Here is a 24786-nt window from a genome sequence, read left to right on the forward strand (position 1 = left end):
GTACCTGTCGTGCCTGAGTGATTTCAGATCCACATACACAGTCGTTGGGTCAGGCCCAGAGGTTCCCTAGAGAGAAATACAGCAACACACTATTGACTTGAATATTAAATCAGCTGCAATTCCATAGTTCACATTTTCAAGTTAAGGCAGACAGCAAACAGACAGCACAACCTGGGAAAGCCGGAAACTCTGTAAGGTGATCACTGGACAGAAGGAAAAAGCTAACATTTCCAAGAGAAATGCCTGAGCAATAGAAAAGTGGGAAGGCTGCACCCTGGAAAAACAAGGCTGAGTTCTGGCTCCCACTGGCATCACGCAGGCTAGGTCGCAGATGGGAAAACCCACACTCCTCTCGGAAAGCGCGCCCTCTCCTGGAGGGCTGCAGTCACCCACTGCCCAGAGACTTGCAGCCAGGCTGCGTCCTGGAGAGGGGGCCCTCTGCTTTCCCACTTGTCACGTGGGCTGAGGGGGGCAACAGCATGTTATCACATGAGTTTTCAAAACTGCCGTCAGTCCACACTGACAGTGGGAGGCCAAGGTCAGACGCTGTAGGGAAAAGTCACTGGCCCGGGTTCACAGGAGACTAGGTTGTCTCCCCTCTGCTCGCCTAGGAATCAGCCACCAGGCTCCCAGTCCTTTCCTGGGAGTCACCCACCAAGAGTTCAATGGCCAAGGTGCCATTTGGCTGGAGCAGAGACTATAGGCTTGTTGGTGCATCTTTGGTAAAACAGAGAGAAAATCTGGAGACAGAAAACCAAGGGGCGGCTAAAAAAAAAAACAACTCAAGGCCAACTTGGGAATCTCCTTGACTCAGACTGGGATGTTAAGACTAGTCATTGAGGGTCAATATTTATAGCAGACTTCACCTCCCAGGCCTTGCCCAGTGCCCAGCACTCAGTCACTCGGGGTTCTGCAGAGGCAGCCTGTGATGGGGGGCAGTGCCCCCTCCACTTTACACAGGGGCACTGGGAGTTAGAGGAACAGGCCCCCGGACCCTGCGGCGTGCGCCCGAGGGGTCGTAGACGGTCACCTGTAAGCACACGGCCACATTGACTCTGGATCCGAATGTGGTGCTGACGGCCCTCGGGGACAGACCGATGTCCTTGAAGAGCTTGGAGAAGGACTGCTGCAGGGCAACGCGCGGCCGCTCCTCCGCCACCACCACGCAGGTCCGGATGCACGACAGGTTGATGCCTCTGGTCTGTGAAGACATCGTGGGCATGGGCGGGAGTCAGGGGGACTCCGGAGGGAGACCTACTGCTCTGCGGCCAGGAGAGGCCAAGGGCTGTGTGCTCTGGCTACAGACAGAGCGAGGAAGGAGACAGGCTCCCAGGACACAAGAAACGGCGTGCGCTGCTAAAATCATCAGCCACTCAGATCTCTGCTCCTTCTCGTTTTCTTTCCTCTTGCAAACACTGGAGTCCTCAGTTCTCCCCCCCCTCTCCGAGTTACAGTGACCTCCCTGCTTCAAATGGAGACATCAGATGCAGGGGGCCGAAGCGGACTCCTGGAGAGCGAGCCTCCCGTCTGTTTCGTCCTCAAGCTCACAGTTCTGTGTAAGCAACTGTCTTGCACCCCCGTGTCCATCGGTCATGTCATCTGAGCCGCCCCCAGTCTCTATATGCAGAGACCCTCAGGTTCTACTCAGGGAGAAAATTCTGCTGGAGGCTCACGGGACCCTCTTACTTTGCACAGAGTATGGCTCCCTTACAGTGAATGAGGACGGTGGAAGAAATTGCTGCAACTGCAAAAACCCCGTTCACTCGGCTGGCCAGGAACGGGCTAACAGATCTGTCGGGGGGCACTGCCTGGCTGCCCTGGGGCCTTGGTCCCTCCCGGGGGCTCCTCACCTTGAGCACCTCCACTTGGTTGCCAAGCCCTTTTGTGCAGAGCTCCATGACGGAGTAGGAGCAGAAGGTGTCCCTGATCTTGTACTGGTTGACGGTGGAGAGCCAGAGGAAGAGGTTGTTCTCCAGCTCCATCGGAGGGATCAGGATGGACTGGTGGCCGGAGTAGACACTGTGGAGGAAGAAGGCCAAGAGGTGACAGTGTGAGCTCATCCTAGAAACACAGTTGTTTCAGAGCACTGCCCATCCCATGGGTGTTGTCTGAGTGCAAGTAACGGGCGGCGCCAGAGCACGGGACACCTGAAGGGCCAAGCCGGATCCGTGTTCCTAGGTTAGCCCTGCGACACAATCCCCACACAATACCACAGACTCTGGTGAGAGGGTATGGGGTGTAAAGGATGCTGGGAACACAGAAAAAAGAGCAAGTCCTTCAGACTGGGGGAGTCAAGTGAGTGGCGGGAAGGAAGCTTTGCTGAGTAGATGACACCTGAGCTGGGGCTGGAGATGCAGTAGGGATTGTCAGTGGCTGGGGACCGGGTGCTGAGGGCCCTCCAAGACAGAGTGAGGGCAGATACAAAGGCCCAGAAGTACAGAAGGACCCGGGGCCTCTAAGGCCATCAGAAACAGCATTGTAGCATGAAAAGTCAGGACCTAGGGATGTGGGGGGCAGCGAGAAGGGAGGCCAGAGGTGTGGATACACACTGGGAGAGGCCTAACTGGCATCTGTAGGAGTTTGGCAGGGATTTCAGTTTGAAGTTGGGGCAAGATGAGCAGCCCGGAGGCGGGGTTGGAGATGTGAGCCTGAAGGTTGAGACACAGGAGAGGTGGTGGTAGACCAGGGGAGACCGGAGGGAGCTCCAGGTTTGCCAGTGTCTCCAGGGCCAAAGAAAGGACTGGAGTCTCATCCTGTAGGTACAACGGAGACCTGGCAGTCTAATTGTCTAAACCTGACTGCAGATCAGAATCACCAGGGCCCCAGGAATCCTGTATGAAAACAGACAGAATAACGGGGGGTTCCCACCTACGGGATCCAAGTGTCCCCAGTCTGGAGAAGATTGAGTTCATTTTGTTTGGCTTATTTGAAACACTCCTAGTGATGCTTAATGAGAGAGGTGTTTAAGAACCAATGAGTGGAAGGATTCCACATTCAACTGGATGTGAGAGACGAAGACACAGAAGCTGGAGACAACTCCCTGCTCCCCCATGCAGGTCTCTAGGTGGACAAGCCCACCCTAGCAAAGAGGACACAGGAGGAGGATGCCAAGTGGCAGGCATCTGGGAGGCATTGTGGACATGTCCACTGGGGAGGTGGAGGTGCAGGCCTGAGACCAGGCTCCTGGGCAGGCAGTGGGAGGAGCTGGGTCTGCTGAACCACAAGGAGCCCCTTGGCAGGGACACACCTGCCACCTTCTAGCCAAGGGCCACCCTCCCATCATCCCAGTCGGTCCCTCCTGACAAGCCTAGGGGGTACACTCTCACTGTGAAAGCCTGCCATCCCGCACACAACCGGCATCCCTCTTCTTGACTCTGCGGCGGACACAGGGATCAGAGCAGGTAACAAGATCACCAACCAGAGAGGAATACCGACCAAACTAACATTTGTCAGAGACACAGTAGGGGCAGCAGTTCTGGAAACACCTGCACTTTATTAAAAGGACCCACACTACGGGGGCCAGGGGAGGATGGGTGGCTGTAACCCCAAAGTACACCCCCCACAACCTCATTCTGTTTTTGTTTTGTTTTTTTGCTTTCCCCAGTTCTTACCTGCAAAGGCACCAGAGCGCAAAGCCAAGTCCACAGTAGGGGTCGAGGCAGATGGCGATCTGCCGCGAGGAGTACAGCTCGCACTGGAGCTTGATGGCCCGGCAGAGCGCGTTCACTGCCGAGTGGGACATCTGGAACACAAGGGACACGTGTGAGCCAGAACTGCCGGCCCGCCAGCGTGGAAAAGCAGCTCCCCCATGGGTTGGATGTTTCCTCCCTGCCACCCTCCTCAAACCCTGCTTCAACCCCAATCTGAGCTGAAACGTGTGGTCTCGGCAAGCTGTCTTCTGACTCCAGGTGACCCCATGTGTCCAGAGTAGAACTGCTTGACCCAGAGGAGGCTGATCACCTGACCTGTCTGCAGTGATGGCTGGTGCCAGGGAGTGGGTGTGGGGAGATGTACGCGCCCTGCCTTTACCTTCACGCCTGTAAGCATGCCAGTTGTGGAGACACTGAAGTCCAGATAGGCCAGCATCTCGGGAGTGGGAGGCTTATACAGCTGAGGTAACCTTTTCCTGGGCAGATCATCTGCAGTGCAAAGAAAAGGCCCCGACGGGCACGTCAGTCAGACAGACAGACAGACAGACAGACATGCTGGTGTCACCCTGAAGACCGTATCAGCAAGCAACTCTAATTGGGTCAATATATTCCACAGGAGCTCACAGCACTTCTAGTAGAAGTCCCAGCACCATCATTAGCAGCTCCGTGACCTGGGGGTCATTGGCCCTCTCTCTCTGTAAAATGGGAGTGGTGTCTCGCCTCCAAGAACTGTTGGGAAGCCAGCATACATGAAATGGGCACACCAGACTCACGGCCACCAAGTCAGTGGTGACTCACAGGTACAAGTGCCCCGTGAGTTTGACACTGCCCCTCTTTACTGGAGGGAAAGCCCTGGCTTTCTTGTGCACAGCAGCTGGCCTTGTATTCGGCACAGTGGTTTCGAACTGTGTTTGGCAGCCCAACACATAACCCCTCCACCACCAGCACTCGCGCTGTTTAAGAGAGGAGAATCGCCCGCAGATCCTGCTACCCTGTAGAGCCAGGGTATCCAGGTGGAACCGTGACCTCTCAGCGGGGGAGGAGCTGGAATGTGCCAGCTCTGAGGCCATGTTTCAACCCAACCATGTTCCACCTAGAAGCCAGGACCGGCTCGTCCCAGGACTTTAGGTGGCCCTGCACGTACATAGTCTGGGCCAACCCAAAAGCCCGGCCATCTGGCGATGATGCCAGGGGCAACGGCAAAACCCTAGCTGATGAGTGTTTGGCTATGTTCTTTGGATCTGGGCTGCGACACCTTCCGGTCCTTTGCTGATGCAAGCTGACCGGATGTGAAGTTGTTTGTGAGGGGAACGTGTTGCGACCATGGAAGGGCTGTGTAAGCGTCTCAGGTGTGCTCCAGCACCCTTGAGGGCCCTGCAGGAGCTCCGTGTCACCTGTGTCAATGATGGTTGGCCAGGTTTTCACGTCCACGGCGGCCGCTGCCTCTCGGGACCTCAGGAGCCGCAGGAGGGCCTGACTGGTGAGAATACAGGCTGCTTTGCTGACCTGGAACCACAAGCAGAGGTGTCGGCCTCAGCAGCGCGAGCCTTGGGGAGCTGCTGCAGGCTCTGCAGCTACTCAAAGCGTCTCACGCGTCTTCCGAGGTCAGCTTTTCAAAGACCCACAGGGACACAAAGTGTGCCATGCCGAGGTGTCCCGTCTTGGCGTGCTGGCTCTACAAAGTTCTATTTCTGCAGTGGTGCTCACACTTGATTCTCAAATATCAGGGGGCTTCAAAAGCTCGTGGGGAAATCCCATGACCTCTTTATTCCATCTGCCCACAGGCTTTCGGGAGCCCCGTGTATCGCCCAAGTATAACCTCCTCATACTCTCAACACTCAAGCCAAACTCACTGCCCTCCAGTCGATTCTGACTCAAGCGGCCCTACCTGGAACCTGCAGTGTCTGGACCGAGACGTGGATTTTGTAACTCTCGGGGAACCCACCCCTGGACATAGATGGAGAGGGCGGAACCCCATGGCAGACACGCACTCTGCTCTCCTGCTCACTGACACGTGGACACGTACAGTGGCCTCCTTCCTAACAAAAGCGCCATCAGGGGAGACAAATGCTCCTCTCTGCTTTGCTGGCCCACTTTTCAGAGCGCGAACGGGCACTGTGTGGAATTAAACTTTGTTTTGGCTTCATCTGGGTTGAGCATGGCTTTTAGCCTGCAGACCTAAGCTACGGACAGAACCGTTTGCAGAAAAACAACTGTTACATAAATTGCAATTCTATAACCTGACAGTATCCTGGTCCTGACTGCCCTTGGCTTCAAAGCACATTAGGTTATGAGGCCATAAATATTTATCAAATTTTCATCAAGTCTTATTTCAGGCAAAACCTCTCCCAGCTCCAGAGCCAGGAAAAGCAACCAAACCACAAGGACACCTTCTAAATACTGTGCCAGGCAGATGGGCACAACTGACACAAATAAATTGATCTGACACTGGGACCATTCAGAGGTCAGCATAGGATGTTACTTTGGTTCCAAGACAAATGCACTGCCATCGAGTCAATTCTGACTCATGGCGACCCTATAGCACAGGCAGTATTGATTCTGTGGGTTTCTGAGACTGTAACTCATTACAGTAGAAAGCTGAATTTTTCTCCCAAAGAGTGGCTGGTGGTTTTGAAATGCTGACCTTTTAGTTAGCAGCCCAATGCATAACGGCTATGCCACTGAGGCTCCTGTTACCTTGGTTAATGTATCGAAAACAAAAAACCATCAAACATATAAACCACTGTACTATTTTCCAGAATAATGAGGGTCCCTTTAAACCTGATTAAGAAGAGGAGGTATGCTTTAAGGGGCACATTTGACTTCCTGTCTCAACAAAAGCTAAGCAATTAGTAAGGTCCGTGCGAGTCATCTGAATCTGGATTTGATGAGCGGAGCAGAGAGGTGCGCTCGGTACTCACGTCAACAATCATCCGGACAGTGGGCAGGGTGGCCGAGAGGTTCTGCGCGTGGGGAGGCCGGACAGTCACCGGGATGCAGCCTGCATACAGGCAGCCGTAGAAGGCAGCAATTAACTCGATGCCTACAAGACACAGAGGACGGGGTCAGGCAGGGCCCGGACCGCTTCAGCCCCATGCAGCCAACAGCAGATCTTTACAAGTGGCTTGTTAAATCATTGACAGATGGGTTATGTGGAGCATTGACAAATAGACACAGCAACAGAAGAAACTTTAAAAATTAAAGAGGAGCTAAAGGACACATACAAAACACCTAGAAAAAAAGATAAGTCAAGAATAAAGTAACAATCAAGACCTTGGAAGTAAAAGATGCCTAAGGGATGGAACGAAGGGTTGGCATTACCTAACAAGTGGGGGGAAGGGGTGTGGAAGAGTGGGGGAAACTATGAGAACCACCTTATAGGTCCATAAAGTAGAAATGACTTAACAGAGTGATCACATTAATATTAAAAAATGAGGGACAGAAGTACTGGCTTCCATTTGCATCATTACTGACTTATGGGGACCCAGGTGGGTCAGAGCAGAAGCACAGGGTTTGCAGTGGTTGAGTTTTCAGAAGTAGATCACCGGACCCTTCTTCCGAGACATCGCTGGGTGGATTCAATCACTAACCCTGTTGGCCCCAGAGTGCGTTAACGGTCTACACCACCCCTAGGTTCCTGAAGAAGGCAATAGTCCCGCTGAATGCTCAACTTCTAAAGCCCCACCATAAACGGAACCCAAAAAAACATTTGGAAGAAGGGGAAAGAGTCCCAGTAACATCTCGTAGATGTAACTACAAAAAGGAGGGGTGCTGCACTTAGAAAACAAAAGGATGGGGGAAGAGGGAGAAGAACACCCAGAACCCCCTTGAGTATTTGGAAGGCTGGTGTGTGAAGGCAAACAGACTTTTCAGCTGTCATTCCATCAGTGGTGGGAATTTTAGGCTAATTAAGTGTAACTTGATATGAAGACTCTGCTACGTCAGGACTTGGGTCTTCTCAGCAAACGGCCCTGCTCTGCCACCACTGCACTAACAGGGAGGACTATCTCCTGGAAACTCTACGGGAGGGAGTCCTGCACCAGATGGCCTTCGAAGAACTCTTCCAGTACTGATGGAATGAAAGCCATGCACTACGGATCACGGAGAGACATGAAGTCAAGGGAAGCAAAGTTGCAAGGAGAATGGATGTGCGAGTTGGCAGAAGAAATGAGGGGCATCTTCAACTACTTCAGCCGAAATTTTAAATGCTAAACAAACCAAACAAGTTTGAGCTCCTCTTTCCTCTGAGAGCATGGGAGGCAAGGACAGGGACAGTCAAGGGGCACAGAGCATCACTCCCAGTGTGAAGAAGGCTATGTCAACACTACTGGACAAGCAGAGGGCTCTTGGGACACCAGGTGAAACCGCCCTGCTCCCGAGCACTCCTGCAAACAGTCCATCCGCGTGGAGGCTTCCTGCAGGCTGGCAGCTCAAGCCTCATCAGTCAGCATGGACTAAGTGCCTCTTTTGTGCCAGGCACTGCGGTAGAAGGTGGGGCCAGCAATAAACACAGTACTGCCCACCTCTGGGCACCATGTTTGGCATGTACCTTTGTCTGTGTGGGTAGTGCTCTTGGAGTGGGGGAGCGCCGGGCCCCACACAACAGCCCTGCGTCCCTGTCCCGACAGTTTGTCATCTGGTAACGGAGCTTATACATCTAGCCCACCACTGTAATGCTTACCAGGAGGATAGAGCAACACCACATTGTCGCCTGCATTTAGATGACCCTTATCCCCAAGAAGGGACGCGATCTTCTCCGCTCGCTTGTGAAGCTGAAGGCAGCTGGCTGTGCTCACGGTGGTTCCCTGTGAAGCAAACGGGGAAGCAGGTCAGAATCCTGGGAGGAGACAAACCAGTGACAAGTACAGTTGATTTGATTTTATACTTGAAAAAACTTGTGCCTTGGTAGATGATCTTTAGCAAGCTAGTCCTGCCAGTGAAAACCACCCTGGAACTGCACTAAAGAACAGAGGTGGAGTCCCTTTTCCAAGGTCTCTCTGCAATGAGAGGGGGGAGGGGGGAAGCACGGAGGGAGAATAAAGGAATTGAAACAAAATCAAAGCCTGGGGTGGCCAGTCGTGATGGTCAGTGGTCATGTGTTCATGGGCGTCTGCTGAACAGAAAACGCAGCCGACAGGCCAAGCTTCCTAGCGGCCACGCTGACAATAAATCCATGACAATGGCCCACGGGTTTGCTAGTTAACGATAAAGAGGGGGGGTTACGAGAAGCCCAGCTGAACCGTTTCTCCTCTGCGAATTCATGAAATAGCCTTATTACAAATCGAGTTTCACTGGGCTCTTTCTGGAGACGTCCCCTGCCCTGTAAAATGCAACACCTAAGGGAAAGTGCATACGATGGTAAGGTTCAGCTTAATAAAAAACTGTAAAGCAAACATCATGTGTAAAGTTCAGCCCAGCACAGCCAGCTGCTCGGGAGCAGTCCCCGTGTGCCCCGCTCCCCGCTCCTTCCTCTCCTCAGGCAGTCACTGCCCAGGCCTCGCTGGTCTTCATCTTGGATTTCCTGTTCTCGCCCTTCTCCTCTCCCAGGCCTGTGTGCCTGCCAGTTTCGGTTTCCTCCTTTGGGATGCACAGGTACGCACTCCTGTGTGAGTTGACTGCCACTCGACACCATGCACCGCTGTGGGTAGGTGCAGCCCATTTGCTGTTACTGCTGACTATGACCTTACTGTGAGGACGTAGGGCGATGGATCACCCATCTTGCTGGTGGACATCTGTCATTCCTATGCACGTGTCTCAGGATACGTATTTGGGTTTTGGTAGGGTAGAGACCTAGAACTGGGACCAGCGGGTCATTGGATACAGCTATCTTCAGCCTTATTGGATGAGCCAAAGAGCACTCCATTGGTCTGATCTTTGATTATTGAGCCAATACCACAGTGGCTACACTATTCTGACTTCATGGCTCACAAATATCTCACCAGGCACCCAATTTTTCATGAGCCAATCCATATGAAAAAGGGAACGTTTCATTAATATAAAATAAAGCATGTTCAGTATGGAAAATATAGTAATGTATAATCTTCCCAGAGTCATTTTAATGTATTCGTGTACATGCTTCTGATCTTCAAAAATTGAACACACGAACATAAGTCAAAGAGTATCCTGTCAAACTGCTGTGGAAATCACAGCAGTCTTTATTAAACAGAAAGCAGCCATGTGAGGCTGAGACTGGACCTGTCTGGAGACAGCGTTTCCCTCTAACTCGTCCCTGAAAAGTATGCGCGCATCAATACATACCACCCCCCAAACTGTTTTGGCATCTTTGCAAGGCTGAAGTCCTTTGAAATGTTTTGGGACCAAAACAGAAGGGCAAGTTCAGGGTTGTAGGGTGGATGGAATAAGGCAGCGGTTCTCAACCTGTGGGCCGAGATCCCTTTGGGAGTTGGACGACTCTTTCACAGGGGTCGCTCGATTCATAACAGTAGCAAAATGACAGTGATGAAGTAGCAACGAAAATAATGTTATGGTTGGGGGTCACCACAACACGAGGCACTGTCTGAAAGGGTTGCAGCGTGAGGAAGGTTGAGAACCACTGGAATAAGGTGTCTCAAAATTCTCATTGGCTATTTCTTGCTACCCTTCGAGAACGAGCAGGTGCACTGTGGTAATGAAAAGCATGCCTTACCATAAGTTCTATGGCCTCTTTCCCACCAATGCAGCTTGCAATTTTCTTATAACCTCTTCCTAATAAGGCTTCATGATGGTTCTGGGCCCTTCAAGAAAATCTATCAAGATTGCCCATTTGGAATCCCCAAAACACCCCTTTTTTGGGGGGTCATGGGGAGAGATCCTAAAGAGACTAAGTAAATTACTGAAAGAACTTGTCTTGTCCACAGCTACACACTGGTTACAGAGATGCGCTCAAACACATTTTATCTGGAATAAACTGTGCGTGTGTGAACTGGAGCCCGGGCAGATGTGTGTACCTTTAGACAGAACAGCTATGAGTCAGAATAAACTCAATGGCAGGGAGGCCTTTGCGGTTCTTTCCTCTGAATCAAGGGTGCTCAATACATCAAGCATGATCACAAAAGTAGTGTGGGTAGATCTCATGGCATTAAAAACATTGATGTAAGCCTATCATCAACCCCATCACTTAATTGATACACAGTGCAGATACTCAGAGTCAATCTTAGGTGTCAAACGCATGCTCAAACAACTGAGCTAAGTGCAGCAAAACTGACAGGCTAAATTATTGCCAATGCTTAGACCTTGTTTTTTTCTCTTAAATGTAAGCAAGGGTATTAAAATGAGTGGGGGAGCTGGACCAAGTAAGGAGACAAAAACGTATCACTTTCATATGGAATGGGAGATTTTGACACCACAAGCCGACATTCAGCTGAAGTCCAGAGCCCATGAACAGTTCTGGAACTTACTCGCAGAGGGAAAGTACCCAAACATGAGAAAATGTGCTACCTTCTTGACTGCACTATTCGGCTCTACTGATTTATGTGAGTCAGCCTTTTCCCACACAAAGATTAGTAAGTCCAAGTACCATTCCACCATGACGGATGGTCACTTGGAAGTGTGCTTGAGGCTGGCTGTCAGCAGCTACTGTCCGGACTACGCATCCCTGGCCCATTCCATTCAGTGCAAGTCCTCAGAGTAAACTCAGGTCATGACAAAAAATGTACACAGTTAATGGTGTTGTGTTGTGCAATATGGACTCATGTAGTTATGCAAGGTACAAAAACATATATTGTACATATAGAGAATTCTCAATGCATTTATGAATAAGTGTAATAAATAAATGTTTTGCATTTGGCGGTTGGTAGATCATTTTGACTTGGTCATTTTATAAGTAGCTCGCATGTTGAAGTGTGAGCCCCCCTGCCCTAAATATTCTATGTGAATTCTCACGTTCGTTTCCTTAAAACAACAATGGCATTTCAGACCACCTGCCATCGGTTGTATATGCACTGGCTCAGAGCGTGGACTTGGAAGCCAGTTTGGATGCAAGTGAAAGAAAGGACCTGATGTCCCAGGCAAGTTATTCTGTCTCTGTGCCTCAGTTTCCTCAACTTTAAGATGAACTGCTAGATGTGAAGTGCTTGGAACAGGGTCATCTATCCCTACTGGGGGTACGGTGTTATAACAGTTTCATATCCACTGTTTTTCCACGTCAGTAGCACACATATTTTCTGGGTCATTCATGGTTCTGAGTGTCAGCAGAGTAAATACTCTGTCATCTTTATGTGGTGCGATTTATTTAGCCGACTGGGAATAGTTAGACATTCGTAAGTCCTCCACACTAAAAGAAACAGCTTTTGGCTAAATCCAGCATTAAGTTCATGGGGTTATTGCTTATAACTACTTTCTCTTTTTGCTCCCTGTGACACATGAATAAAAGCCATTTTCTAGGTGTGAGGGAGAGGAGTGGTTATGAGTTTGGCTATGATCCTCAAAGTGGGCAGTTCAAAAACCACACAGCAGCTCCTCACAGGGGCAGTTCTACCCTACCCCATAGGGTTGTCATGCATCAGAATCGACCCGGTGGCAGTAAGGTGTGAGGGAAGAACACGTCATGGTCACTGAGCATTCTGGAGGTTTGGGTGAGTCCAAGCCATGGTTGAAGGGACAGACTCCATGCCCCGTAGGCAGTCACCCACAGCACTATTTCCCCACATGCAAGCTCCACATAGACAGCTGCTCACTAACCTGGGTACTGGGCCTAACTTTAACTGTGGTCAAGCTTGGAAGTGGAACAGAGATTAAAGCTGGGTGGGCGCCTTTGGAATGAAATTCGAGGATCTTAGTGTAATCCCAGGGCTTGAGGGGAAGCCCACTTCGTGGAGGGAGGAGCAGGAAGTTCCAGTATACTGACTTTTCACTTCTAAGATGCCCACCATTAAATCCCGCCAGTGCATGCATTCTCAAAAGTATTATGTGTATCAGATGTCAGGAGGGGGTGTTAGAGGCAGGGTGGCTAAGTCTCCTAAGAGATTCCCAAAGGCCCCCCACTCCTCCCCACTGCTGACAAGGGGTAGGTTGGCCGTCCCATGCCCTGGCCACGGCGCTTGTAGCCTCTGACTCAGCCACTGAGACACACATGCAGAGGGGCTCAGCAGACTCGCCCCCAGAAGGCATTCTGGCGAATCCCCCACTAGAAACCGGTGGTTAGATGCACTGGTCAGCTTTCCTGGGCACCGTGGCCGTGATGCCAACAATCCATCATTTAACATGCGTGGGGATTCACTCTGCGGTTCAAACGGCCCTCCAAGGCCTCCTTGCAATGCCCCTCCTCCAGAAGAGTGGAGAAAAGAGCTGTGTGATGTAATGCCTTCTATCCAGCCTCTATCTGTATGGCTGCAGGGCGGGCTCTGTGATCCCTAAGAAGACTAGATCGCAACACAAGGGGGGACGGCATGACCACCCCTGCCAGGAGCGCTCCTGTGAACCTGAGAGCCAGGGAGCAACATGCCCTGCGGGGTCAGAACCAGGGAAGGCCAGGCCCCTGAGGACAAGCTCTGCCCTCAGTCTTGGCAACAGACAATACTTGCTGGTCAAAGACACCACTGGAGAGCGCTGGACCCCCACCCCCACCCCCACCCCCGGCTCAGGCGGCTGTGATGCCCCGAAGGAGCTGAGTACCTTGGCGTTCAACAGCATGAAGAGGACGTGGTCCGGAGTGGTCTGCGCTCGCCACTGCAGAATCTCCGCCAGAAACTGGTGCTGCAGTCAGAGAGGAGGAAAAAGAGCCCATCAGGCTCCGTAGCTTCAGAGGAGCTGTCCCTACTCGGTGGTGACCAGCTCACCTTCCTCACCAAGTCGTTCTCTTCAATCTGCCCAAGATCCCTGCCTGCGGCCTGCGCAATGCGCTTCCCGGCGACCAGGTTGCCCACCATCACAGAAGCCGGGCCTACACCTGTAAGGAGAGGCAGCGTCAGCTCTCTGCATACGAGAATGCAGGCTGCACTTCTACAAAGCATGTTCGAGTCACCCCACACTGGTCCACACGTCCACGCACCACCATCGACCGAGCCCCCTTCGAGGTGCCGGGAATTTCAGAGTTGACAAGACAAAGGTTGTTTCCAGCGGAGAAAAGCAGCCCGAGGGCACTTGGATGAATAAATAATAGTGTCAGAGAGCATGAAGTGCAGGAAAAAGAAAATCGTGTCGCTGGAGACCAGGAATTTGGGTGGGCTAGGAGGGTCTCCTTGGGAGCACAATGCTTCGCCGCCCAACTGGGGGGTCACTAGTCTGATCCCTCCTGAACAATGAAACGTTAGGTGCAGAAACACCAACAGAAGCTTTAAATAGGCTTGTGCAGTTTGGTTCGGCTGCGTGCTTCTGCCATCTGCCTTACGAAAACAGGGCCCAGGTAGCTGCTGGTCCCACGCTGAGACACGTGGACCAGCTCGGACCCCAGCCTGCTGCCTGGAGCCCAGCCCAGCCCAACTGCTCCCAGGCAAGAGTGGCAGATCCACAGTCTCGGGACAGAAGGAAGGGATGCTATCTGAGCCACCGCGCCGGTTATTTGTCAGAGGATTTCTGTAACAATTGCTCACCCACCAACCTCACGGCAGAGAAGGGGGAAAGCTGGGACCATAATGACTGAGGCGCCACAAGCCCAGCCTGGGACGCCAGTCTCTGGGTTTCTTTCACTGGAGAGAGAAAGAAGCTTGTCTCCTGTTTTAGCTGCTGTTCATAGTTTTCCGAGAAACAGCTACGATCGGTCCTTCTGCACACAGCTCCAAAAAGCACCACAGTGTGATGTGTGCCACTGCGTTGCTGTCATCCTTAATTCAATGTCCCTTTCCTCCTTACTCATTTCCACCTTTCTGTATTCTCCGAAACCCTAATCTCTCCTGCTACCCCATGTCAACTCTACCTCCTGTCTATGCTGCGACTCCCCTTCTCTGGTGCGTCCTGTTAAAGCGTTAGCAGACAATCACACCAGAAAACAACACGCTGCGTCCAAAACACATCTGCATCTGTGCAGCCGGCAGGTGCTGTCTTACAGGGGCTCAGGGGTAACCCCTTTACATAGGTGTCATCGTTTAATACAATTGGTCGAAAGCTGGCACGTCAAGCACTCTTTCTTCTTACCATCTGAGAGTTTTGTTGGGCAAATTCTAGAATGCTACTTAAACCGCAATTTTACCACAAGGCAAATGAAGGCAGAACTTTGTGTAACAGGATTTGTGTGTTTTATATGTCTGTCATGTGCTTAGGTAGGTAATGTGTTATTTTCATACATTTCTTGATTTGTACACCACAGGCTTTCTGGTTTGTCTGGCTCTTTGAAAGATAGTTAATTTCTACTGGCAGAATCTGATAGCTCTCATATACTACTCTTAAGCTCAATACACAGGGGTACGTCGATGAGTTGACCTAACATCTACACCAGTGTTCCTCAGCGTGGGTGATACCGCCTCCTGGGGGTGAGCACTGGAATGCTGGGGGTGGCTGGGTGTAGTATGGGGAACTGCAAAAGCAGATACCTACACTTTATCTTCGATTACGGGCTAGAGTGGAAGTGTTTAATTTGCCAAAGGGCTGCTGGGTAAATTTTCCATTCTCTGAAAAGGGGTGTATAGGTTAAATAAGTCTGAAGACCTAGGGTCTAGGGAAACAGCTCACATGCCCTTCAGCTACCCAGAGCACTGCAGCAACGACTACAGAGCAAAGCATGGGAACATTTTAAGGTCCTGGTGGAAAAAAACGAGGCTTTCTTTTATATTGTATTATTGTACATTATTGTCTACCTTTCAGCCAAAGCTGTCTTAGAAGAATATGATGAAATGCTACATTCAAATGAATGTCCCCTGCTGACATTCTCAACATGTTTGGAGGCTAAGATATACTGGCAGGAGTGAGTGTGTGTGTGTGTGCGCGCGCACGCACGCACGCATATGCCTTGGATTTGGGCTTTCATGTGTTTTCAGGAATATACAAAAACCGGAGCCACTCATGATATTTAACTTTGCGATGCAAAGGAAAAGGCATCACTAAAACCTACTGATTCCATGTTGGAGCTAATGTTTACATCACATGACTGGTCATCAATGAATTATTCCTACTTCCTATCAGTTAGCCCTTTCACCTAGGCCTGCTCAGAAATTAGGCAAAAACATGAAGTTGACTGTTGTTTTTCCTTCTTTTCCACCTGACAACTTGTACACTCTTAGTTGCATTTTACTTGCAGGGATGTGGCAAAAGTTAAACAGGTATTTGTTGTGTGCTTATGACCCAGAATGCCTTTGAGCTAGCTGCATGTGGCTTCCAGAGCCATGGACCCAACTGAGGCCCCTGGAGCTGAAGAGAAAGAAAAGCAGAGGGCTACAGCAAAGGACTCCCCAAACAGCCCAGTGGCTCAGAGTGTGGATCTTGGGTGAGAATTAGCATCTGTCTTGCTCTGCCATTAACTGTATTTCTGTGGGCACAATATTTAACTTTCCTAAATTTTCCTTTCTGCTATGGGGATATGGACCATCTATGTAAAAAGGAGCTGCCCTTAAGTATTGGTCTGTTGACCACAAGGTCAGGGGTTCAAACGCACCAGCCACTCTGTGGGAGAAAGCTGAGACTCTCTTCTTCCATGAAGTCTTGGAAGAAGTTCAGCCAGAGTGATCCCTAGAGGCAAGGATGGTGAGACTTCATCTTATATACTTTGTATATTGCAGTAGTTACAAAAATTCACATCAACTTGAAGATAAAGAAGTATAGGGGCAAAGTCTAGTCACTCAATCACATCACGGACTAACAGTGCTTCCTTGTAGGAGTGAGCTCCCACAAGGAGGGACCTGGGAACCTCCCCCTCTCTCTACCTTCACTTTCCCATTGATGAGCCCTGGGGATGTGTCCACTGCCATTGGACCCACAAGACTTTGCACCCACTGGCTGGTGATGCTCCTGCAGTCTGCATCATTGCATGTGGCTTCATGAGCCTCAAGAGGGATCTACGGACTCGTATCAGACTTATAGACCTGAATTGGACTGGGCTGGGATGTTCTATTGCGGCATAATTACTTCTTGATCTAAAGCTCTCTTACACATGAGTGTCACTGGAGTTGTTTTTCAATCAATCTGGCCTAACACAAACATGCTGTCAGGAGAGAGTAGTCCCTGGAGAAGGGCAGCCTACGTGATTAAGCGGAAAGGCAGTAAAGGAGAGGGGTGGACAGCGGCTGCCTCCATGGGCTCAAGCACCGGAACTGTGGTGAGCATTTGGCGGACGGGGCAGCGTTTCCTTCTGCTGCGCACAGAGTCGCTATGGGTTGGAACCACCACCACCTCTGTGAAGGACACACTTCGGAGACACCAACGTGGGTGGCTGTGAGCTGGAACCGACTTGATGGTAGTGGGTATATAAAGTGCTTGGCCAAAAATGAGGAGCCAATATCAAGGGCTCAAATAGAAAGCAAGAGTTTTGAGCATGATGATGGCAACAAATGGACAACTGTGCTTGACACCATGGATGGATGGATGGATTGTGGTAAGAGCTGTACGAGCCTCCATAGCATGATTAATAAAATAAACAATCAAAAGTGCTTGATAAGCACTCTAGTGATTCTTCGTGTGGTGAGCACAACCTTCCTTCACAAGACTTGCTTCATTCTGGTTGGTCTTGACCCTGTAATTTAAATCCGAGGAGCCCTCGTGGTGTAAGCATTGGACTAGTAACCTCGAAGCCGACGATTCAAACCCACCTCAGCTACTTCATGGGAGAAAGAGAGGCTGTCTGCTCCCAATAAGAACTGCAGTTTTAGAAATGCCCAGGAGAGTTCTAGTCTGTCTCTTAGGCTTTCTATGAGGCAGAATCAACTTGTCATCAAGGCAGTGGGCTTGTGCCTGTGCTTGGTGTGAGGTAGAGCAAACAGTTGGGGGGAAAGGAAGGCGTGCTCCCGAAAATGGGAAGTCATCAGGAGGAGGCCCCAGCAGTCTTCCTCCTGCTCTCACTGTGGCCCACGGGCAGAGTGGAAATGCCTCTCTGGGTTGCTGACACTCAGTCTCTCTGGGAAGCAGACAGCTTCATCTTTCTCCTGTAGAGCACGTGGCTGATGGTTTTGAACCTCAGGCCTTGCAGTCAGCAGCCCAACTTGGAACCCAGGATGCCACCAGGATGCCTTGAAGGAGGCAGGCAGCACCCACCAAGGCCTGGTCTCAATCCTTCTGCTTTTGGTCAGCTGCTGCGATTTCTCAGCGAGTCCAAGTCCTAGGAAAATATGGCCCCGAGAGAAGGCAGTTTCTTATTACTGCAAGGCCATGCCGCGTGCTGGAAGCCAGCCTCTTACCTGGTTGCTTTTGCCGGGGTTTCGGCAAGTTCGTCACGCAGGTGTGTGGGCACATGAGGATATTGCAAGGGTGCAGAGACCCCTCCAGGAAGAGCTGCTTCGTCTGAGAGATATGAATGCCCCCGAGGGGCGTTTTGGGCAACGTATTGGCAGGCACCAGAGCAAGACAATACACCCCAACTTGATGAATGCTGTCAATTGCCTAGAAAGATATAAGGGGGAGCAGTCAGCTCGGTGAGTCCCTGCACGTCTGACAACCATCACGCTCCTCTCCGACGCTCCTTCTGCCATCCATTCCAGGCGCAGGGGCTGGCGGATTAAGACCGTGCGCACACATGCATGCACAAGAGCTCATTTGGCAAGGGGTTGTGGCTGCTGCCCCAGGTGAAGAATGCAGGCAAGGCCCTTTTGCCTTCTGTTAAAGCCGGGCAAGAGGTTTGGGCGTGCACACTTTCACCGCAATTTTTTTTAATTAAAAAGAAATAACATTTCACACCTAAAGATACTGAATCCTTCCTTTCTGCTGTGGCCCAGATCAGTGGGAAGGCAGGGGGGAAACACAGTGTAAACAGAGAGGGAGACAATGAGTGGTCCCTCCCAGTGATCATGTGGAAAGTCTAAAACTCAGTTTGGGTTCTTCTCATCGTTTAGCTGATACAGAGACCTGAAATCACACCACCTCCGGGTGCTAACCCACAGGAAACCAGCTGACACGTTAGAGACTGGGACAGTGATGATAGCACCTGGGTCAGTAGGTTGGTGCTGCACTTAATGGAGTTGTTTTCTATGAAAAAACTGTAACGAATTATCTTGGGAATTTCAGAAAACTCTGTTTTCCCTGCACTGGGGATGTGCGTGTGTGTATGCGCATGCACGATCCACTATAAGACGTGTGTGTGTGTGTGTGTGTGTGTGTGTGTGTGTGTGTGTGTGTGTGTGAGAGAGAGAGAGAGAGAGACTGGGGGGAGTGTGTGACTGGGGGTTGTGTGTGTGTATGAGTGTGTGACTGGGCGGGAGAGAGAGAGAGAGAGAGAGAGAGAGAGAGAGAGAGAGAGAGAGAGAGAGAGAGAGAGAGAGTGTGTGTGTGTGTGTGTGTGTGTGTGTGTGTGTGTGTGTGTGTAATTCACGATAAGATCACACCAGGATGCCCACGGTCTGTCCTGAATGAGATAAACCGGCTGTTTAGTATGGAAAGCTGCTCGAAGACCGCCTGGCAGGTCTTTCCGAGAGCACCCAGGCTTCAGTCTTCTACTCCGGGTAGCCAACACCAGCGCAGCTGCTCAGCCTCCGGGTGGGAAGAAGTGCCAACATCACCCAAGCCTACCCCTCATCGTGCCACGTGCTTGCACTGTTTCCACAACGGTGTGACTGACTGGCAATTCGATGACCCACGTCTGAGTGTCCCAAGCTGAAACGCTGCAGGCCTTGGGAACGCCTCCAGCACCGAGAAGTTGCTCTGGCCTGGGCGCTTCAGGCCTCTCTTGGACCTGCCATCTATCCAACAGCTATTTACGGAGTCTTCTGAGGCCACCTGCGAAGCTGCGTTCCTAGACTCCGGGGATGGTGCAGTACACCAAAAAGAGAAGTCTTGGTCCTCCTGGGGCTTATCTTCAAGCAAACGTAGTGACCAATGAGAAACGATAAACCTACACGGTGAGAAGTGCCACGTGGAAAAAGAAATACAGACTGTTACTCCTCTCTGCCATTGAGTCGATGCTGAGTCACGGCAGCCTACAGGACACGGTAGAACGGCCCTGCGGGTTTCTGAGGCCGGCACGTTTCACGGGAGCAGTCAGCTCCGGGCCGGTGTCTCACTGCCCACCCCGTCACCACTATGCCTGCCGCCGGGGCTCTGCAGAGGGCGGCAGGGATGCTGCTTCAAACAGACTAGGCCTCTCGTGCTAATCTTCCCGGAGATTATACTTGTGGTTATTCTTGTGATATTAATTGTAATCGCCACCATCCTTTATGGGATGCAAAATTACATACTCTAAATAATTATTTCATTCCTCCAACTGTTTGGTAGGATAAAATGATTTTATCTCCACTTAAAAACAAAACAACAAAAAAACAGTTGCTGCCCGGCACAGTCATGAGAACTCTGTGTTCAGTGAAGTGGCCCACACAGGAGGGTTTCCCTTTTCAAGGCTGCGACCTGCCAGAAGCTGGTTCCCTGGACTTTTCTTTGGATTTGCCTTTGGCTGGAAGCCTAGGTGATGTAGCAGTTACAGATCAGGCTGCGATCTGCATGGTCCGCAGTTCAAAACCACCAGTGGCTCCTTGGGGCAAAGACACGTCTACTCTCGTGAAGAGTTACAGTCCGGGACACAGGGGCAAGTCTACTCTGTCCTACAGGGTCACGAGGACTGGCTGGCAGTGACTTTTTGGTGGGGTTTTCTTTTTGTTGCCTCTGGGGGGGCAAGTGGGCCTAAACGCCTCATCATTTCAACTTGCAGGTGAGCACTTATCCAGCTGTGCTCTCCCAAAGACCCTCCCATTGCCACTCGACACAGTGGGGGAAGCTCAGGGACAGCGGAGGACTTCGCCTAAGGGCGCATATCTGTGAAGGAGGGGTGCTGATGACACCCAAAGGCAGATCGGAGAGAATCTACTGAAGACTAAGGCCCTTGTCTTCATTCTACGTCTGTTCCTGCCCCCACAAAGTGCCCCTTACACGGAACCTGGTCGTTGTCTCTCACCTAGTGGCTCCTCCAACTGCACAACAAAGTGGCTTGGATTCTTTACTCTCTGAACGCCACTTACGGGCTGTGGTGAGAGTGTAACTATTGATGCCTCTCAAGAGAGTTCCACATATGAACCCTTGAAACCTTTATGAACAGTAAATACATTAAAAAAACAAACCCCAATGAAATCTGCTGCCACGGGGTCAACAGTAACTCACAGCAGTCCTATAGCCCAGGAACGGAACTGTCCCCATGGGGTTCCCAAAGTTGTAGATCTTTCCGGAAGCAGACTGCCTCGTCTTCCTCCAGAGTGAGTGGTGCGTTTGAACTGCTGACCTTTCAAATTCATACTTTAACCACTGTACCACCAGGGCGCCACAGTAAAAACAGAGGCCCCCAAAGGTGGACGCAGCTGCTGACCCAAGTCAGTTCCATTGTTCTTGGCAACGTGAGCAGAAATACACTTGGGGCCGAGTAAGCAGAGATGATGGTAATCATGTGATTTTGTCCAAGGGACGCAGCATGTCTGAGCTGCCGTGCCTGGCGGCAGAGCCAGCCCACCCTGATGAAGACCCGCAGCACAGCTCACCTGCAGCACCCGGCTCATCCACTGGAAACTGTCTTCCTCGGAAGCATCGGGTCTTTGCTCCGCCACCACCACAATGCGCTCATCATAAAACACAGACACAGAAAACACAGCAATTCTAAGAGAGACAGATCAAACACATCAGGACGCCGTCACAGCCAGGCCTGTTTGCTTTGCTTCGTGGGAGTTAAAGAGAGGGGACGATCCCACCACGCGACCCAGAGATGAGCAGTTTAGGAAATGCCACACTCATTCCCATCACTCACAAAACCACAATCCTTATCTCCGGGGGGCTGACACGGGAGAGGCAGACAGAGGCTGATGTCACATGGCTCTATGCATGCATCGGGGAGGAAAATAAGGCGGAGCGGGGGGGTGGGGGGTAGGGGGCGGGGGTGTGTGTTCAAAGGGTGTGCTATTCACGGCAGGGTGACTGGGGAGGCCTCCCTGAGGAGCCAACACTGGTGCAGAGACCTGGCAGAGGCGAGGACAGGAACCATGTGAAGATCTGGAGGGAGAAGCGCTTTTCCAGGCAGGAGGAATGCAGAGTGAGAAGGTTCTGAGGTGGGCTTGAGGCACGGCCAGAGGGCCAGTGTGCCTGGAGCAAAGGGGTGGAGCCCAGAGTGGTCCAGAGAGGCCAGGGCAGATCGCCTGGACCCACCAGGCCCAGGGGAGGAGGATGGGCTTGGTTCAAGTGAGGGCTCCTCTCCAATGTCCCCACCTGGTGGGGCATGCCCAGACCCCATTATATAAAACAGCAAGCCACCCTGCCACCCAGCTGAGGGCTGTCCGGTCGCCGTGAGCATGAGGGGAGCCGGCCTGTGTGGGTCACTGCCGCGTCTGGTGCATCAGGAACAGTGGCACATGGTCGGCACCCAGTACATGCTGGATGAAGGGCTATGTGGAAGTCAAGGAGGCCCTTGGGGAGTGGAATATGCCAGCAAGCCCCTCTCCTTCCTTTCTTCTACACCTCCTACTGGACAGCGACCAGAGTGTCAGGCCCTATGCTGTGCGCTGAGGCAGGAACTAGAGCTTGGACCAGACAGACAGGCCTCATAGAAAGGCACACTCAGAAAGCCCTGCTTCTCAGGTTTCACCGACACTTCTAAAAAAAATAACAGGACACCAAGTTTGCTTTGAAGATGTCTGTCCGTCTGTTGAATCTCTCTATCTCTATCTATCTATCTATCTATCTATCTATCTATCTATCTACCTATCTATCTATCTATTATATCTGTAACCTCCTGAATAGGATATTAAGTACTTAGCTACGCAACAGGCATCTCCTCTTATATTACACAAAGGAAAATACCTAATTGACTCTGGCTCTGGCATGTCAAATCGAACAATTCAGTGCTAGGTTGGAACCTGTGTTAAGACGGGCAATCCTTTGCTCGGCAGTGAGTTAGAGAAATGACCCTTAGGTGCAAATGCCTGCAAAGCAGCATCTCTCCCAAGAAGCCGGGATGGCACTGGCTCTGTACTGAAGGCACAAACAGCTCAATGGTTTAGAATTCTCTCGACAAACAGCAACAATCGAAGCTGACGTCCAGGCTATAGCTGGACGTTCCTGTCTTCTTCCTGTCAATGACAGCCACAGAAGCAGGCGTCTCATCAGACACATGTGCAAAGCCAAGCTTCTGAGAGGCAGCTCCAAACATAATCTAATCGCTTGGGAAGAGAAACGGCAAAGAGAAAGACACGCTCCGAGGCCACTGGAAGCGACAACAGTTGAAGGCTGCACTACTCACCTTCCCCTGTAAACAGTCTTGATGGACTCCACAGCCAATCCAGTAGCAACAATGTCATCAGCATTATGCCTGCGGCCACTGATCATGAGTAACCCATCCATCTTTCCAACCACAAACACCAAACTGCCCTGGAAGGTAACAAGGATTTACCTTGAGTTCCAGCATTTAAATGGTAAAGCAGACAGTTCCCTCTCTGCTTGAAAAAAAAAAATACAACAAAAAACTCACTGAAAGTAGAATGATGACAACATGTGTACAAATGTGCTTGACACAATGGATGTATGGATTGCGATAAAAGTTGTATGAGCCCCCAATAAAATGATTAAAAAAAAAAAAGAACAGGCAAGGTCAAATTGACCAAAAGACATGGTAGCATACATAATTAAACGTGAGTAAAAATATAGAAATAGCTAACAAAAAACAAAACAACTCACTAAAAGCGTGTCATAGAAAGCAACACAGCATTTTCTGGATTTTAAGCCAGTGCTTCTAACCCGGCATCTTTGATGTCAGAAGACATCTTCCACTGGGTCAGTGAGGGACTCTGATCCGATTTATCCCTAGGGAGGAATTTCTGCCCAGGCAGAGACGACTGTCCCTGCTGGTAACATGCTGTAAGTTCACGTTCTTTCCCCAGACCAGGGGTGGATGCGGGGGTGAAAAATAGAAATTCATCGAATCCAGGAATTAGGAAGCGATTGGAAGAGTTTTAATGTAAGAAAGGTGTGTTGGGTTTTTAAGGATGATGTTGTCTCCATCTGCACGATTAGATTGTTTGTTTGTTTGTTTTTAACACAAAAGAAGTACGATGAGGTAGAGTGAACTTGGGACACAGAAGCAAAGCAAAGAACCAAAAAGGCAGACTCTGCCAGCTCACTGCATGGCAGCCTCACAAGAAAGGGCTTACGGACAGACTCAGGGGCCGTCCAACCTCTCTGGCTAATGAGAATTTATTCTAGTTGATGAATTAAAATGCAAATATTTGGATCTGTTATATCAAAATAAACACGGAAGTATCACTTACTGGCCCGACGAACCCCAGTAATCCTGACCGGATGAATGGCACCTCCCCAACAGGGGAGCCCGAGGAATTCACTGGGATCACCTAACAGCAGGAAAGAGGAGGAAAGTGGTAACTCTTACTTTCTCCTTCAGACAAGTACTTGATTCTTTGAAGGTCTTAAAAAAATTACAATATGCAAGTTGAAAAGGGGACATGTAAATATTGAACGCAGCAATTCAACTCCCTGGATTAATAATTCCCTAGGGGCAGGGCAGCTGAAGCTGTGGGGAAATGAGGTGCTAACAGATGTGAAAAAGAAGAAAATGTGCTGAAATGGATTGTGGTGCTGACTGCGCATCTCTTCTTACTATGACTGAACTATTGACTTGTATGGTGTGTGAACTCTGCCAATGGTCTTTTCCTTTAAAGGGTTGCACTATACTGATGCTCAACTTGCCTCTTCCCATAATGTTCCTTGGATCCCTATACCTCTCTGGCTCCTTTCATGTAACGGCCCTGCTACACGCCATTGCCTAGGCTGGGCAGGGTGGTGGTGGTGTGTATGGGCGGGGGGTGAGGGGGGCACAGCACAGCCCTCCGAGTCAGACACAGTTTGACTTCTGGTCTTCTGGTCTGCCACTCACCAGTGACATGGGCCTTGGGGAAGGCCCTGGGTTTCGAGGAGCTCGGTTTCTGAAGCTATAAAAACAGAGCCCGCCATGCCTGGTGCACCGCTTCCATACGGACTACTCAGAAGAAAACCCTCAGGGGCGTGGCTACTGGGTAGCAAACAGGATGCTAGGTGAGCGTGTTCTGCCACACAGGAAGCGCAATGGAAGGATGTGCTCACATAA

General features: G+C 50.8%; 1 protein-coding gene across 4 annotated transcripts in view; it reads right to left on the reverse strand.

The window, feature by feature from the left end:
* DIP2B (disco interacting protein 2 homolog B) overlaps positions 1 to 24786 on the reverse strand; it is a 226851-nt gene that overhangs the window by 13688 nt on the left and 188377 nt on the right. For 3 of the 4 annotated variants that reach the window (XM_075551696.1, XM_075551692.1, XM_075551693.1), the window contains 14 exons: positions 23954 to 24034; positions 22930 to 23057; positions 21182 to 21296; positions 17909 to 18110; positions 13427 to 13536; positions 13263 to 13343; positions 8332 to 8455; positions 6572 to 6693; positions 5045 to 5156; positions 4030 to 4139; positions 3612 to 3742; positions 1851 to 2019; positions 1031 to 1201; positions 5 to 66 (listed from right to left, as the gene is read on the reverse strand). In XM_075551696.1, the coding sequence (XP_075407811.1) occupies positions 5 to 66; positions 1031 to 1201; positions 1851 to 2019; positions 3612 to 3742; positions 4030 to 4139; positions 5045 to 5156; positions 6572 to 6693; positions 8332 to 8455; positions 13263 to 13343; positions 13427 to 13536; positions 17909 to 18110; positions 21182 to 21296; positions 22930 to 23057; positions 23954 to 24034 (1718 nt within the window). The remainder of the gene's footprint in view (positions 1 to 4; positions 67 to 1030; positions 1202 to 1850; positions 2020 to 3611; positions 3743 to 4029; positions 4140 to 5044; positions 5157 to 6571; positions 6694 to 8331; positions 8456 to 13262; positions 13344 to 13426; positions 13537 to 17908; positions 18111 to 21181; positions 21297 to 22929; positions 23058 to 23953; positions 24035 to 24786) is intronic. The other variant, XM_075551694.1, reaches the window with a different exon arrangement.

The sequence above is a fragment of the Tenrec ecaudatus genome, chromosome 6 (genome assembly GCF_050624435.1).
Source record: "Tenrec ecaudatus isolate mTenEca1 chromosome 6, mTenEca1.hap1, whole genome shotgun sequence".
NCBI classification, from domain to species: domain Eukaryota; kingdom Metazoa; phylum Chordata; class Mammalia; order Afrosoricida; family Tenrecidae; genus Tenrec; species Tenrec ecaudatus.